Genomic DNA, 15,684 nt, shown 5'->3' with positions numbered 1-15,684 from the left:
ATTGAGAGGAGTAAAATGCCAGGGTTATGGATTATGGCAAGTAGTGCACCTGGGTCAAATGGAGAGAGTGCTATAGCTTGACCATTTTTGAATTTGAAATTATAGTCCTGTGTATGTGAAATGGTTTATGCTTTTTCTACTCAGCTGTTGTATAGAATTAGATGATAATTAGATATTGAAAACAAGTTTTACTGGGAACTAGTTGTTACTCTTCTATGTTGCTATTTTTTTATCACTAATTTTACATCATCTTGGTGGGGGCTTGAGACAAGAACGTATAACTTTATTCAATTTTCCATTATGCATATTGTTGAAATAATAAATGAATTGCTGAAGTAACAGGTTTTAGTGGAGAAGTTGATGTAAAAAGTTTCTCTCCTTTCAGAATTTGTGCCATTTCTGTGACATGGCCCCATTTCTTTTACAGGGAAGTGTTCTGCTGCTGCCCTTGATGTGTTGGCAAATGTCTTTCGAGATGAGCTCCTCCCACATCTGCTCCCGCTACTCAAGGGGCTGCTTTTCCATCCTGAGTGGGTCATCAAGGAGTCTGGAATCCTTGTCCTAGGGGCCATTGCTGAAGGTGAATCCTGAAATTATTAACTTAAACCAGCATTTGCTTCTGCTAAGGGTCAAGCACATTGGTGACCACTTTAAAAAAAAATGGACTTGACAGTTTTAATAAGTTTGCCTGAGTAAGTCTAGATCATATGCTAAAGACATCTTTTGCATTTCTAGGATGCATGCAGGGCATGGTTCCTTATCTTCCTGAGCTGATTCCCCACTTGATCCAATGTCTGTCTGACAAGAAGGCCCTTGTGCGTTCCATTGCCTGCTGGACCCTGAGCCGCTATGCACATTGGGTTGTCAGCCAACCCCCAGACATGTATCTCAAGCCTCTGATGACAGAGTTGCTCAAAAGGATTCTTGACAGTAACAAAAGAGTTCAGGAGGCTGCTTGCAGGTAATCTGCTCCTGGAATGCTTCAGTTATCTGTGAAGGACAGCACTGGAGACTTAAGATGTTTTTTTTTCCCCATTGGCACAAATATATTTCTCATTTATTTATTTGTCTCTTACCTTTCTATTAAATTGTAATCAAACTGGCTAATAATTAAAATTCAGAATGGAACATTGATTATTCTTTGCCACTTACAGTTCTCTCTGCTTAAATGTAGAAATGCCTTTGTAGAGTCCCAGCTGATTATTGTTATCTGCTAGGCTCGAAGGGGAGATTAGAAATGCTTAAGAAGGGTATGTTCATACCTTAAGGCACCATTTGTAGCCTTGAACAAAACTAGGGTCTGTAGCATGAATTGATTTTTTTGGGACCCTGAATACTGCATATGGTGCTATATATTCTAATGCCCATTATTTCTGGCATTTTTGGAACAGATCATGACTCCCACTTGCCATTGTCTGCAGGAAAGTAGCAATCTTATGGTGGGTTCTTGGAAGAGAATAGCCTCATTTTGCCTGCCTCTTACCAATCCTGAGAAGGAAGCCCTGGGGAAATGATAATTGTTCCATTGCCAGGATGCATCCAGAACTTAAGGGCTGTGTAGGTTGGTCACCCATATTCTAAAGCATGTCTAAGCTATAGAACTATCTTTGTTAGGCTTTTTCCTATCATCTTAGGGCTTTCTTTGGATATGATGAAGAATTTGATGGTTGAGCTCTATCATGTGATGAGTCCTGTATTCGTACTATGTGATCCAGAGAAATGCCGTTATATTTCAGATCAAAGATAGTAATTAGGCTGGTACAATACAACTAATCGTTTCTCCAAACAGGAACAGGTATTGCGTTGATTTTTCATTTCTACCTGTTCACTTCCTGGTGCTGTTCTCCTTTTGGTTTGTACTCCCCACTTACTGTCTTATATTTTTCATTTTAGTGCTTTTGCCACCCTTGAGGAAGAAGCTTGCACAGAACTGGTTCCATACCTCAGTTTCATTCTGGATACTTTGGTTTTTGCTTTTGGAAAATACCAGCACAAGAACTTGCTGATCCTGTACGATGCAATTGGCACTCTGGCTGATTCTGTTGGACACCACCTCAACCAGCCGGTTAGTGCTTTTTTTCCTATTGGCAGCAGTGTCAGGAGAAACTGCTAGCATTTAATGACTGTGATTAGTTGTCCTGTCTCCCTGTTTCTTCTCACTTGAATAAAAATACCATTAGTGCCAGGATTCTTGAATATAGGCAAATCCAGGCTGTAATTTTTTGTTTTCTGCTCAAAAGCATAACATTAGGGGAAAACAGACCTGCTACTTAAGTCTGTTTTCTTTAAAACAGAAATCCTTAAGTTAAATGTAATCTTCCATGATAAACTTTTGGTGGTAGTATAGGTAGGCATCTGACTCAACCAAAAGAGGGTAAACCATAGTGGGGTGCCTCTTTTACAGTTCATGGGTTTCCACCAAACCTGTTTCCTTAATGCTAATGTCCCACAGGTGGGATTTCTGGAAAAGAAAAGCAGAAAAATATTCAGTTCACGACTGTTGACGCTGCAGATAAAACAAGGAGATTTCCTAGTGACTGGAAGAACTTGATGGAAAGGGGAAATAGCTCAATGGAAGAGATCTTACCCTGTGTGCAGAAAATCCCACACTCTGTCTTTGGCATCTTCAGTTAAAGGATCTCAAGGTAGTCCAGGTTCTAAGGTAGAGTAGACCAGGATTACGCAGAGTCTGAGGTAAAAGATACATATTTAGAAAAAAAAATCCCCTCTTGAATCCAGGAATCTTTTTGGAACCAGGATAGAATGAACTTCATAGTTCTTCCATACAAAAAAATCACTTATGATGAGCTTTTTTTATAGTTACGCTGAGTTTAGAGCAAGAGAGGAGCAATGTTATTGCCAATGTTAAATAAGTGGAAGTTGGAAATCCTTGCTGTTCTATTGCAAATCATTCAGAGATCTGTTAATAGGTCAAAGTTTACCTTGTGCCCATGCTGAAATACAGGTAGTCCTCGACTTACGACAGCAATTGGGACCAGAATTTCCATTGCAAAGTGATGCAGTCATAAAGCATGACTGCATCACTTAGCGACAGCAATCCGTGCAGTCCCGGTTGCCATCGTTAACCAAATTCCACGGTCATTAGGCGAGGCAACTTCCTGCCAGCTTCCCACAACCAAAGTCAGCAGAGAAGCTGGCAGGAAGTTGCAAGTCCCAGGCCGGCAGGCAGGTAAGTGGCTGCTGCCGGGTGGGGGAGGGAGTGAGGGGGTATGCAGGAACGTGGGGGAGGGTTGGGGAGGGGGTGCAGGGGCCTGCGCAAGAGGTGGAGGTCGGGGAGGGGGTGCAAGAGATGTGGCATGGGTTGGGGAAGGTATGCAGGGATGCAAAGGTGTGTGTGAGAGGCATGGAATAGGTTGGGGAAGGTGCGCAAGGGTGCAAGGGGGGTATGCAAGAGTTGCAGGTTGGGGAAGGTGCGTGGGGGTGCGCAAGTGGCTTGGGTTGAGAGTGCACAAGAGACATAGCATGGGTTGGGAAGGGGGTGCGAGAGGCATGGTGTAGGTCAGAGAGAGTGCATGGGGGTGCGCAAGTGATGGTGTGGCATGAGCACAGAGGGACTGGGGGAGGGCATGTAGGTGGGGGAGACTTTCCCCAGCAACTTGCAACCTTCCCTGCCGGCTTCGGGGGTTGACTTTTTGGGGAAGCCAGCAGGAAGGGTTGCAAATGGTGATCACGTGATTGCAGGGGGCTGCAACTGGTTGCAAGTGCAAACCAGTTGCCAAGTGCCCAGATTGCAATCATGTGACTATGGGGGTGCTGGGATGGCCAGAACTCTGAGGACCGGTCGTAACCACCATTCATTCAGCGCCATTGTAACTTCAAATGGTCGCTAAACGAATGGTTGTAGATCGAGGACTACCTGTAGACTATATTGAATAGGCTGGTGGTCTGACTCTGTATAAAGTGCATCAGGAACCTGTGGCCTTCCAGATGTTACTGAACTGCAGTTCAAAACATCTTTCTATGGTGATTGTGGAGGGGTCACTGTCATTAGAAACAACTGAGGGGCTATAGATTCCCACTTCAGGTATATATGATGAAAGGTAACAGCAACTTTCAGTTGCTTGGATCCTTCCTGGACAGTTGCTTAATCACTTCTCTTTTAATTTATTTATTATAATCAAAATCTCAAAAGTGAGATGCTAAGAGTAAGAACTGAAATTTCTCTAGACCTTACTGTTTTCTGTCTGCTACTCATATTTTTGTGAAAAGATTCCCCTATCAATGCGATTAGTACCATTTGCAAGTCTGGTAAACATTCATTTAAACTGGAATTCTAGCAGAAATCCTAACACCAGAAACATTTATGACAAATTAAAATATAGGCCATTTGAATCCATAATATATTGAATGATTTTCAGTTCTAAAGATTCTGGGCTGGTTCCAACTGAAATGTGGTTGTAAGTTATCTTATCTTCCCCAGGAATATATCCAAAAATTGATGCCTCCATTGATCCAGAAATGGAATGAGCTGAAGGATGAGGATAAGGATCTTTTTCCTCTCCTAGAAGTAAGTAGCCAGTCAACTACTAATTATATCTGGGTGGGCTTTAGTGCCTCAGATGTCATGATTAATGTCCATGTGTGTAAAAAACTGGCTTATCTGATTTTCTGTTTAACTTTAAAGGTGTCTTACCCTTGCCTGTAGGTCCTATTCTCTGTGGAACTACATCTTGAGAGCAAACTGATGCTATATTTATTTACTTTCATGTTTGAACTCAAATTCCTGAACTCATGATTTAAGTACAGAAATGTACATGCAACATGATCTTTCATGCATGTCTTTTCAGTCACTATCTGTTCACTTCTACAGTGTTTGTCATCTGTAGCAACTGCTCTGCAAAGTGGCTTCCTTCCATACTGTGAACCTGTCTACCAGCGCTGTGTAACACTTGTGCAGAAGACCCTGGCTCAAGCAATGGTATGGTAGTACTTTACTATACATAGAACAAACTTCTCAGACACTGCTCTAAGTTCCTAAAACTTGTTTATGCTTTGGCACTGGGGCTTGCTAGTGGACGCAAAGTAATGATAGCAGACTAATTCATCATAAAAAATCTTTGATCAATTAGTTGCCTGAATCTTAACTTCCCAGTCTGTTGCTTTAATGTGTGGGTGCGCAGACTTTTTCAGGCCAAGGACTGTTTGGTTTTGAGAGTGATGGTGTGGGCTGCATTCTGTAGTGGAACTAGGAGAAAATTCAAGTATGAGTTCATTTAGATTTAATTGAAATTAAGCTAAATACACTGAATATTACTGTATTTTTACTAATTTTCTACGTCTGTCATGTCAAAAATTACAATTCAGGGGAAATTTCTGGAGGGCCTCTGGGAGCTGCAAATGGTACACCCCTTTTAGTAGCAGAGCTATTCTTTCCAGTCTGTTCAAGAAAACCTGAAGTCTAGTTAAGGTGTCACATTTTCTTTGCAGTAAATGATTTTTTCCCCCCTCCAACTTAGATGTACAGTCAACACCCTGATCAGTATGAAGCGCCTGATAAAGACTTCATGATAGTTGCTCTTGATCTGCTGAGTGGTTTAGCTGAAGGTCTTGGATGTCATGTTGAGCAGCTTGTGGCCCGCAGCAATATCATGACTCTTCTGTTCCAGTGTATGCAAGTGGGTGAAAGTCTTACCTGTTTGGCTGTTTAGGCCAGAACATAGTTTCTCAGGGCTGAAGAAAATCACAAGGCTTCAATATCAGTCTAAATCTTGCAATAGAAATAGTGAACTGGTAGTTATGAAGTCCTTTAACATGATTGCAAGACTGACATGTAGGTAGTTCAGAGGAATATTGAAACACGTTACAGTATAATAAGTGAAGACTTATAAAATATTATCCAGTAACGGGAAGGAAGCATTTTGAGGGTTTGGGTGAAAATATTTAGCATAACATGTTTTGTAATTATTTGCTTTATAAAAGCATTCTAAAAAATGGAATCTCTAAATACTTTGGAATATCTACCACGTCATGACAATTTTGAAAGCATATTAAAGTTATTAGAGATGTGCATGTATGTCTGTAGAAAAATGTCATTATTACATTGAAGAAACAAAGAATGGATTAGAATTACCAGGCAATGCTTTGAAGGTGGGGAAAGCAGTGTACATTGAATCGTAAAAGCCAAGTTGAATAGCAGAGGCGAGTTAAAATTAATAATTTTTAAAAGCTGAGAAAATTACTTCATCTGATGGCATTTTGAGTAGGTTAAAAAACTAATTTAGAAATACACATAAATGTTTATAATTAGGTGAATCCAAAAGAACCTTAACAAAATCGGGTCATAAAAAGGGGGATTTAGAATGAATAGCTACAGGTATTTCTCCTAATCTTAGTTCAGCTTTTAATATGAACATGGCAGTTTTTTATGTAAGAAAAAATCAGCACTTATATGGTAATACCAATAAAGCAAAGAGCTTGTGGCAGGGCTTAAGCAAAGCTGGCACAGGCAGGTCCTATTTCTGTGTTCGAAATAAAATTTAGTTGACAGCCATACTGAATAATATCTATTGTTGATTTATGGTTTTATTTTATTTTTTATTCTTTTTTACTCTCTTTTTGCATGTTTATAAATGTCCTTGAAAGTGGATTGTATAAATAAAATAATACTTTTTGAAAAGGATGGTTTCTTCCTACTTTGTATGAGAAACTTGTTGGCTTTGTGTATCCAAGAAAAGTCTGCTGGAGTAGGCTGCTGTAACAAAAATAAATAAATAATGAAATAATCTTATAGCTGATAATTTCACACATATAGTTTATCCATCATATTGGATCTCGTACTTTTATTCTTTTGATCACTTTATAGATAATACTGTGGTTAAGATAAGAAAACAGAACTTGTTTTTCTCATGCTTCTCCATCTCCTTATAGGATACTATGCCGGAGGTTCGGCAGAGCTCCTTTGCACTCCTAGGAGATCTTACCAAAGCCTGTTTTATGCATGTCAAGCCATGCATAGGTAGGTATCCTTTTGCCCTGAGGCCTGCAGATGTTTGTTATGATCAGTCTTAGTATTGATGCTTTTTAAAATCCAGGTAAGAAGAGCATCAAATGAACATTGGTGGGAGAGGTCAGAAGGATATTATGCTAATTACTAACATTGACTTGTATCTGGTTTGTGTTCTTACACTGTTAAATGGTTTTTGATCCATCAGAATCTTCTGATAAAAGGTGATGTTTGACATTTTTCTCTCCCCTCCTCCTAATTCATAGTTGTTGGGACATTTTGGAAAGTACAGATTCCAAAAATTTCCCTTACCGTTCCACTGAAAAGAAGCCTCCATTAGATAAAAGAAAGTTCCACTGAATGCAGTATGTTAACAGCTAGCTAGGGAGTTTCCTGCTTCAGTGGGAAAAAAAGATTAGAAAGAAAATAATAGCCCTCCCAGCCACTTTTGTGTGGGCTAAGGACTAAAACATGGCAGACATATGACTGATTTCTGTTCTGGCTTGTGTGCTGCTAGTGCACAGAAGTAATTTAGTTTCTCTAACCTAAATAACATGTTGTTAGAAAGGGATGATTTGATCAGCTAAGTCATATTAGCTTTTAACAAGTAATATAGAGGGAAGAAGGAGGTCTGCTAAATCAAAGAGTAAGACTTTGGTAAAGATGTTGAAGTTATATGTTAGAGACTTTAAAGGGAGATGTTAAAGACAGTTGTTTTTAAAGGCTAAAATGGAGCCCTTTATAGAAGTCCAGTTATTGGAATTTGGCAAAAATGATTTTAAAAATGTACTGCTTCCAGATGAGTGCTAGGAAATCAATGATTGGATTCCAAATATTATAAATGTGTTATATTAATTCTAATATTTGCATTTGAATACAGGTTCAAAATTAATGTTCTATACTGATCTTTTAGAACTAAGGCTAAGATTTCTTAAAATAAAAGGCAAAATAATGTGACATCCGAATTTTTCTGGAGTCCAAACCCAGAGCTGCCTTACTAAATTAAGATCGAAAGACTTAACACTCTGATGAGATTGTTGATTCTGTCTGTACAGTTCCTTTAATAATAGCTAGTTCCATTCTCAATGTTCTTCAGTATAGTGCTGATCAGTGCTGACTAAACATATTTTCTCTTTAGCTGAATTCATGCCTATCTTAGGGACCAACCTGAATCCAGAATTCATTTCTGTGTGCAATAATGCTACTTGGGCTATTGGAGAAATATGCATGCAAATGGGTGAGTATAAAAAAGTGCCTACACAAACACAAGTGGGTAGACTACCATGGCACTTTGGAGTTGTATTCCTTTCTGGTTTTTATATGAGAAGAATGTCTCTGGCATTTTAGGGTGATAGACTTCTTGTTGCTTAGGTGATGTATTACTTCATGAAAGCTTTATTTAAGTTGTAGTTCTTGATGTTTAATTCTGTTAGTCCCCCAATGAGATATTCAGTCTCACAATCTTGAGCTATTGATGCAACTGTTGTTAATGATGGCTGTGATATATTTTGAAAATATAATTTGTTGAGGTGCTGTCCCAGTGCCTGGAGGCTGCGTGGGCCTTGATGGGAAGAAACCAACTCCCACTTAATGCTGCCAAGACTAAGTGGCTGTAGATGTTGGGGCCACCTAGATCTGGGGATCTTACATCTTTACTCTTGGATGGAGTTGCACTTCTCCATTCAAGAGTGGTGCACAATCTGGGGGTCTTCTTGCCCAGCTCCATCTGGTTTGGGAGGCCCTTCAGACAGTCACTGGTGCCGTTGTCATCTCAAGGCTCAACCATAGCAATGTGTTCTACAAGGGTCTGCCCTTGAAGACCACTTGGAAACTTCAACTGGTCCAGAATGCAGTGGCACAGGCAGTGGTGGGCATGCTTCAGTATGCCTATGTGATACCTCTATGTCACGAGCTATGGTGATTGCCGGTATGCCTATGGGTACAATTCAAGGTGCTGATGATTGCCTATAAAGCCCTAAATGGCATAGGGCTTGGTTATTTGAGGAACCACCTCATGGTTTCTGCCCAGTTGGTAAGAGCTGACAGTGGGCATTCTCCAGGTCCCCTTGATAAACAGTGCCATCTGTCAGGAAGCATGCCTTCTCTGTCTTGGTGCCTGCCATCTGGAATGAGGTCCCCCCTGAAATCTGGGTGGCTGCCACCCTGATAGCATTCTGGAAGTCCTTAAAGATCAGGCTGTTTTCCCAGGCTTGGGTTAGGGTGGTGGAGCCCCTTGCTGGATGTATTTACATGTTTTTTGATGGTGTGTATCCAGATTCCCTATCCTGTTCATTTGTTTTTATTTGTATTATTTTATCTTGTTTTGTTTACCTTGTGAGTCGGAGTTGAGTAGTGCCAAAATCAAATAAATACATAAATAATAGTATCAGTTTCTATTTTACCTGTAGTTGTGGCCTACCCATAATTGTAACAAGAGCCTTTTCTCTTCTTATATTTGATTTTTAGCCTTGAATGATGTTTTTAAGACTGACACAAGTTTTTCTGGCCAATGGATCAAAAGTTAGTTTTGTTTCATGCCTGAAGAAGTAGCAAAATATTAAATTGGAAGACATTCAAGTATAGAATCTAGATTTCTGGAACTAGTCATGACTTAGTTAACTAATTTCTTTTTACCAGGGGCTGAAATGCAGCCATATGTTCAGATGGTGCTGAATAACCTTGTGGAGATCATCAACAGGCCAAATACCCCCAAAACTCTTCTGGAAAACACAGGTGAGATGGAATTCTGATTCTTGTCCTACATGTATTTGCTATCCTTATGATAGCTATGATTGTTTACTAACTTATAAATACAGGCTTCTTAATGTCAATTAGACTTCATGGACAACCCTTTAATATGATGATCATTCAAGTGTATGCTCCAACCACCAATGCAGAAGAAAAGGAGGTTAATGAGTTTTATGATCAAGTCCAATTTGAAATTGACAGAACATGCAAGCAAGATGTGCTGCTTGTGATTGGAGACTGGAATGCCAAAGTTGGAAACATGAAAGAAGAAAATGTAGTTGGATTGTATGCCTTAGGAAACTGAAATGAAGCAGGACTGACTTATCAATTTCTGCCAGTCCAATGATTTCTTCATAGCTAACACTGTTTTCAAACAACTAAAATGACGCCTCTAGAGAGTATATAGAAATACAATTGACAATATTAGTGCTAAAAGGAGGTGGAAGAGTTCAATTATAGCATCAGAGATATCGCCAGGTGCTGACTGTGGAACAGATCACAAACTGCTCATGTGCAAACTCCATGCTAAAGAAGAAGAAAGCCAGTCAGTTTCCACAGTAAGACCTTGAACATATACCCACCATTTTCAAGGAGGACATCAGGAATTACTTTGAAGTCCTGAACTTCATTGACAGAGAACCAGAGGAATTATAGAATGAACATAAAGAAATTGTTACGGGTGAATGTGAAAACAGACTGCCAAAAATTATGAAAAAGCAAACTGGATGTTAGAACAAACCATGGAAATTGGCAAGAAGAGAAGCCAAAGCCAAGACAGACAAAAATCTCAGAAGGGAACTTATAAGAGTTTCAGAGAGCTGTTAGAAGAGACAAGAAGCAGTATTACAATAACATCTATAAAGATACTGAAGATGGAAACAGACATGGAAAAGCAAGGAATGTCTTTCAAAAGATCTCTGAACTCAGAAGGAGGTTCCAAACATAAATTGGCATGCTAAAGGACACATTGTGCGAAGACCCAGCTCTCTGGAAAAGGCTCTAATGCTGGGAAAGATGGAAGGAAAGAAAAAGAGGACGACCAGCAGCGAGGTAGATGGACTCAGTTACAGTGGCAATGAGTGCACCATTGGAAGAGTTGAAAGATCAGGTTAGGGATAGATAGTCATGGAGGAAATCTATCTATGTGGTTGTTCAGAGTCGAAAACAACTTAATGGTACATCATCATCAAATACAGGCTTTATGTGCACATTTTCATGTGCTTTGAGTATACTATATAATGGGACCATGTAATCATCAGGTGAAAATTCATTTAAATCTTGGGGTTCTGTGGCTGTTCCTTCACTAACATTTCACCAATTTCAAACGATCTATGAGGTTCCATTGACTTGCTAAAAGTTTAATAGAATTAAAAACCGATACGCATTTATCAGGAAGTTTCTTCTGGTTTTTTTTTATGTGAAATAGCTAATTAACCTGGCTGTTGAGTATTGATATCATTTATTGGGGTGAAACCATCTTTACTACTATACTATGTGCTGCAGTACGATATGGCTAAGGTGGTGCACTGCCATATACCTTACACTGATCCTGTCTATCCCTATCTTGTTACTTCAGACTGATAAGATGCTGCTTTGCTTTTGTGACAGACTTGTTTCTCTCTCTTTTCTAGCCATCACAATTGGACGCTTGGGCTATGTCTGTCCTCAGGAAGTAGCGCCAATGCTGCAGCAGTTTATCAGACCTTGGTTAGTGTTTATGATGAGAAAGGTAGAACAGTCTTTTGGGCTTGCTTTTCAGGGGTTAGTACAGACTGGGGAAATCTTAACTTGCCAAGCATTTGGTCCTCTAGAATGAATATATGTACATCTTAGAGCATTTCTGTTCACTTGTTTTTTTACCAGTTGGTGAATATTTCTCAGTTCATTGTCCTCAATGTTGTGGTATTCCTGCAAAAGAAAAACATTTCTGAGCATTGCATGCAATTCTTTATATATTGAAAATAACTCATTGATTGCCATTGTAGTGGCACAAGGTGGATAGGCATCCATGGAATCTCTGTCTGAAGCAGCAGAACTTTTGCCATCTATCTTGCTGTCCTTCCTCTTTTCCTGCACTCCCACCACTGGTACCTGGCATTCAGCTACATTCTCCGCTTGCACAATGAGGAATATTCAGCAGTGTTTTTAAAGTCTATTGTTGAAATACATTTAAGGTCACAGTTTTTCTTATGGGATGATTTATAACATATTCTGTCTTTCTGTTTCTTGGTATTAACTCTTAAAAGTTTTTAGAAACAGTGTTGGGGAAGGATTTGTGGTCTAGCTCCAAATAAAGATCAGAGTTTAAATTGAACCATAAGCCCTACATAAAGAAGGGTGCTAAGTGAAGACTTATATGCAAATATATAATTAGTGAAGGAATACAGACTTGGCAGAAATTGTGTAAAAAATCTCTTATTTGGCTCTGTAATAAATCTGATAATTTATTTCTGCTAAAAGCATCAAGGGTGATCTTCTATATGGGCTCAGTCTTACTGCATGGTTTGGGGAAAAGCTTTATGATGGAATACATTGTTTCTGGTCTTCTCTGCCTTCTTAAGATATGAAAGATGTATTCTGGTTCATAGGTGTACGTCTCTGAGGAACATTCGTGATAATGAAGAGAAGGACTCTGCTTTCCGTGGCATCTGTATGATGATTGGAGTAAATCCTGGTGGAGTTGTACAAGTAAAGAAGCTTTAAAGTTTAAATTCTTGTGCATTGTTATGTATGCTATCCCAGAGGTATGGGACGTTGAGCTGCCCTTTGGAAGAAGACAGTGGCAAACCACTTCTCTATCCTGTTAAGAAAACTGCACGGATGAAGTCAGACTACATGGGTGGGGTCAGACTTAACTTGAAGGCAGCTTTACTTTAAACTGAGGTTTACAACAATTCAGAATCAGTCTCAAAATAAAGTTTTTGGATTAAGTGCAGCAGCATCTTTAGGTGGTGGGTATCAAATTACACCTAGTCTTCAGGGATACAGGAAATTATTTCTTCTTCCAGCTCTGTCTCCAGTAATCTAAGTTAATTAAGCTGATTTATTTTAGTATTACATAATGTTTGGAGAGAATTAAACCTGCAACAAGTTATCTTTGCATTATATAAAATCCTCTTTCCATGAATCACTATGATTGATTTTTATGTACAGTAAAGTTAATGCACCAATAATAATATTGTCTATTGTCCAGTTGGACTATGTCAGAAGGATTATAGCAAAACAAGGTAAAATATAAAGGATAGGGAAGTGTTAATGAATGGAACAGGAATATTGCTGATACACACCAGTGAACCATGAGTTTTTATATTGAAATTGACTGTTAACAAGTGTAAAATAATGAAGTGCTCAAAATCTTTGGAACTGTGACAAGATTTGATAAATGATTAAATACATATATATGGAATGTCATTAAAGGTTAGCCCTTACAACAGGAACAATTACCAGATGTTGGGTGATGATTTTCATATTTGAACATTTCTTGCAACATCTGTCTCTAACCCCAGTCAGAATGTTGAGCTAGATAGACAATTGCTCAGTCCTGTGTTTAGTTTCCATCTCTTATCATTCTGCATCGCTCATTATATGATGTTAGAGTTGGCTGTTCCATTTTCTGCAGTATTTTCAGATGCTCATTAATATGTAGAAAACTAGTCAAAAATATCCAGTATATTACATATAGTAGTTGCACAAGATCTTCCTTAGCTTGAGGCAGGCTTGCCAGCTTTCTTAGCTTCATACTGGTGATTTCATGCCCTATACCTTCATAGAATGATAAGAAATTTGATTTTGTTGGCTTGAACTATAATTTGTAGTGTTCTCTGAAGAATTCTCATACTTTTGTAGGATTTTATTTTCTTCTGTGATGCTGTTGCTTCGTGGGTGAGCCCAAAGGATGACCTGAGAGATATGTTTTATAAGGTATGTCATCACCATAGGAAGAGGTTTGTTTGGCAATATTTTTAAAAGCGGTGTTCATTATTTTAGAATTTGCTTTAGTTTAGTAAGTTGATAGTGTTTGTTTGTATACATATGTTGGTTCCTAACATAAATTAGTAGGTAACAGAGCATGAAGTTCCAATTGTCAGCCAGTAAGGGAACTATATCTGTTGGATGGGATTGATCTTCTTTGAAGTAGTGCTACATTTGGGCAGTTCCTAAAAATAAAACTGTAAGCAATTATAGTGAGGAAAAACATGGAGAGCAGCAGGAAAAGCCAATGTGGCTGCATGAATAGCTTACTGAAGATCTGATGACAAAACGATCTTCTTCAGAAATGTTACTAAAAAGAAAATAAATAGAAAAGAATCAGCTGCTCAGTGAAGGCAGAAAGATATTAAGAAAGAAATAGCCAAATTATTTGATCCCTACCTATTTTGATTCTACATTATCATGGAAAACCTATTTCCTATGAGTTTAAAGCTACAGGGTTAGATGAATCACTTCCTAGGGTATTAATGGAACATGCTCATGGTTTGACCAAGCCTTTATTTTCCGTGGGAGATCCTGGAGAATTGGGGAGGGAAAATGTCACTATTTTCAAAAAGGTGAAGAAAAAAAAAATTCAGGGAACAATTGACTAGTCAGTCTGACACTGAGGAAGAGTCTAATGCAGTGTTGTCCAAACTTGGCCACTTTAAGATGAGTGGACTTCAACTCCCAGAATTCCCCAGCCAGCCATGCTGGCTAGGGAGTTCTGGGAGTTGAAGTCCACTCATCTTAAAGTGGCCAAGTTTGGACAACACTGGTCTAATGCAAATCATGAAGTGATGGATTTGTATGGACCTTAATGCAGTAATTACCAGAAGTAAGGCTTTATCAAAAATGGCAGATTAACCTTGCCTAATTTTTTGATCAGGTAATTTAATAAATTACGAGAATGCTGTAGATGTAATATATCTGGATTTTAGAAAACCATTTCATAAAATTAATATGTTCTGATTAGCAAATAAATTAAAGGTGGGCTAGATAGCAAGATAATTAATAGCAAGATAATTAAGTGGATATATAACTGACTCAAACCATTTTTGTGAGTTATGTCAAGGTTTAGTCCTGGAACCTATACTCTTTAGTATTTGGATGAAGAGATATAGGGAATGCTTATCAGTTTTTCAGATGACACAAAATTGGATGTGGTAGCTAATGCCCTAGAAAATAGAGATAAAATTCAGAACAATCTTGATAGGTTACATAAATGGGTAAAAAAAATAACAGAATGATAGACAAATGCAGTGTTTTCCACTTAGGAAACAGAAAGTAAATGTATATACATAAAAGTTCTGTGAAAAAGTACTTAACCACTTTCAGTTTCTGAATTTATGTTTATCTTTCCTACTGAAATTTATCCTGGGAGTTTCCTGGGAGCCCTCCTGGCATATAAAGGCAGTATAAGTAGCACAAAGTTTGATGCTTGTTTCATTTTATTTCATAAGTAGAGTCATCCAACATACGATGTCCATTGTGAAAAATTGTGCTGCTCCAGTTCAGTCTATTCAAATAAAGGAATAAGTGTGGCCAATTGTGGGAGTACTTCATTAAACAATGAGGGCTGATTTGAATCAGTACTAACCTATATAACTTTCAGAAATTTAGTCTCACTTCCTCACATTGAAGCTCTCACTACACTGATAGAGACACATCATGCCCTGCTCAAAAGAATTTCTGAAGAACTGGGGTGGGGGGAAAAAGCAATTGACATCAGTTTAGAAATGGTTATAAAACCATTTCTAAAACTTTGGGCACCATCAGTTCATAGTCAGAGATGTATCATTGAAATGGAGAAGATTTGGAACAATAGCAGATCTTCCCAAGAGCACAGCATGATATCCAGAAAATCGTAAAGAACCACAGCTATAGCCTGGGATCTGCAGGCTTTCTTTGCCTTGTGTAAAGCCAATGTTCATGGTTCCACCATCAGAAAAACACTGAGAAAAATAGAATTCATGGAAGTGCAGCAAGAGGGAAACCATTGC

At 38.7% G+C, this 15,684-nt stretch overlaps 1 protein-coding gene and 1 non-coding gene across 4 annotated transcripts in view; both read left to right on the top strand.

Moving 5' to 3' along the window:
- Positions 1–15,684, top strand: part of TNPO2 (transportin 2) — a 36,691-nt gene that overhangs the window by 15,681 nt on the left and 5,326 nt on the right. For all 3 annotated transcript variants that reach the window (XM_007420964.4, XM_025168604.2, XM_007420965.4), the window contains exons 12-23: positions 428–580; positions 736–961; positions 1,894–2,065; positions 4,442–4,528; positions 4,832–4,939; positions 5,478–5,636; positions 6,889–6,976; positions 8,103–8,201; positions 9,602–9,697; positions 11,344–11,419; positions 12,301–12,400; positions 13,559–13,633. In XM_007420964.4, coding sequence (XP_007421026.1) covers positions 428–580; positions 736–961; positions 1,894–2,065; positions 4,442–4,528; positions 4,832–4,939; positions 5,478–5,636; positions 6,889–6,976; positions 8,103–8,201; positions 9,602–9,697; positions 11,344–11,419; positions 12,301–12,400; positions 13,559–13,633 — 1,439 coding nt within the window. The remainder of the gene's footprint in view (positions 1–427; positions 581–735; positions 962–1,893; positions 2,066–4,441; positions 4,529–4,831; positions 4,940–5,477; positions 5,637–6,888; positions 6,977–8,102; positions 8,202–9,601; positions 9,698–11,343; positions 11,420–12,300; positions 12,401–13,558; positions 13,634–15,684) is intronic.
- Positions 1,643–1,715, top strand: LOC112541041 (small nucleolar RNA SNORD41). Its single transcript, XR_003085074.1, has one exon. It is a non-coding gene; the product is annotated as a small nucleolar RNA SNORD41 (small nucleolar RNA).

This window comes from Python bivittatus, unplaced genomic scaffold, assembly GCF_059951505.1.
Source record: "Python bivittatus isolate LINGU-HERP-01145 unplaced genomic scaffold, Pbiv_v1 ctg000080_np1212, whole genome shotgun sequence".
NCBI classification, from domain to species: domain Eukaryota; kingdom Metazoa; phylum Chordata; class Lepidosauria; order Squamata; family Pythonidae; genus Python; species Python bivittatus.
The sequence above is the reverse complement of the archived record's forward strand: the minus strand, read 5'-3'. Positions and strand labels throughout refer to the sequence as shown.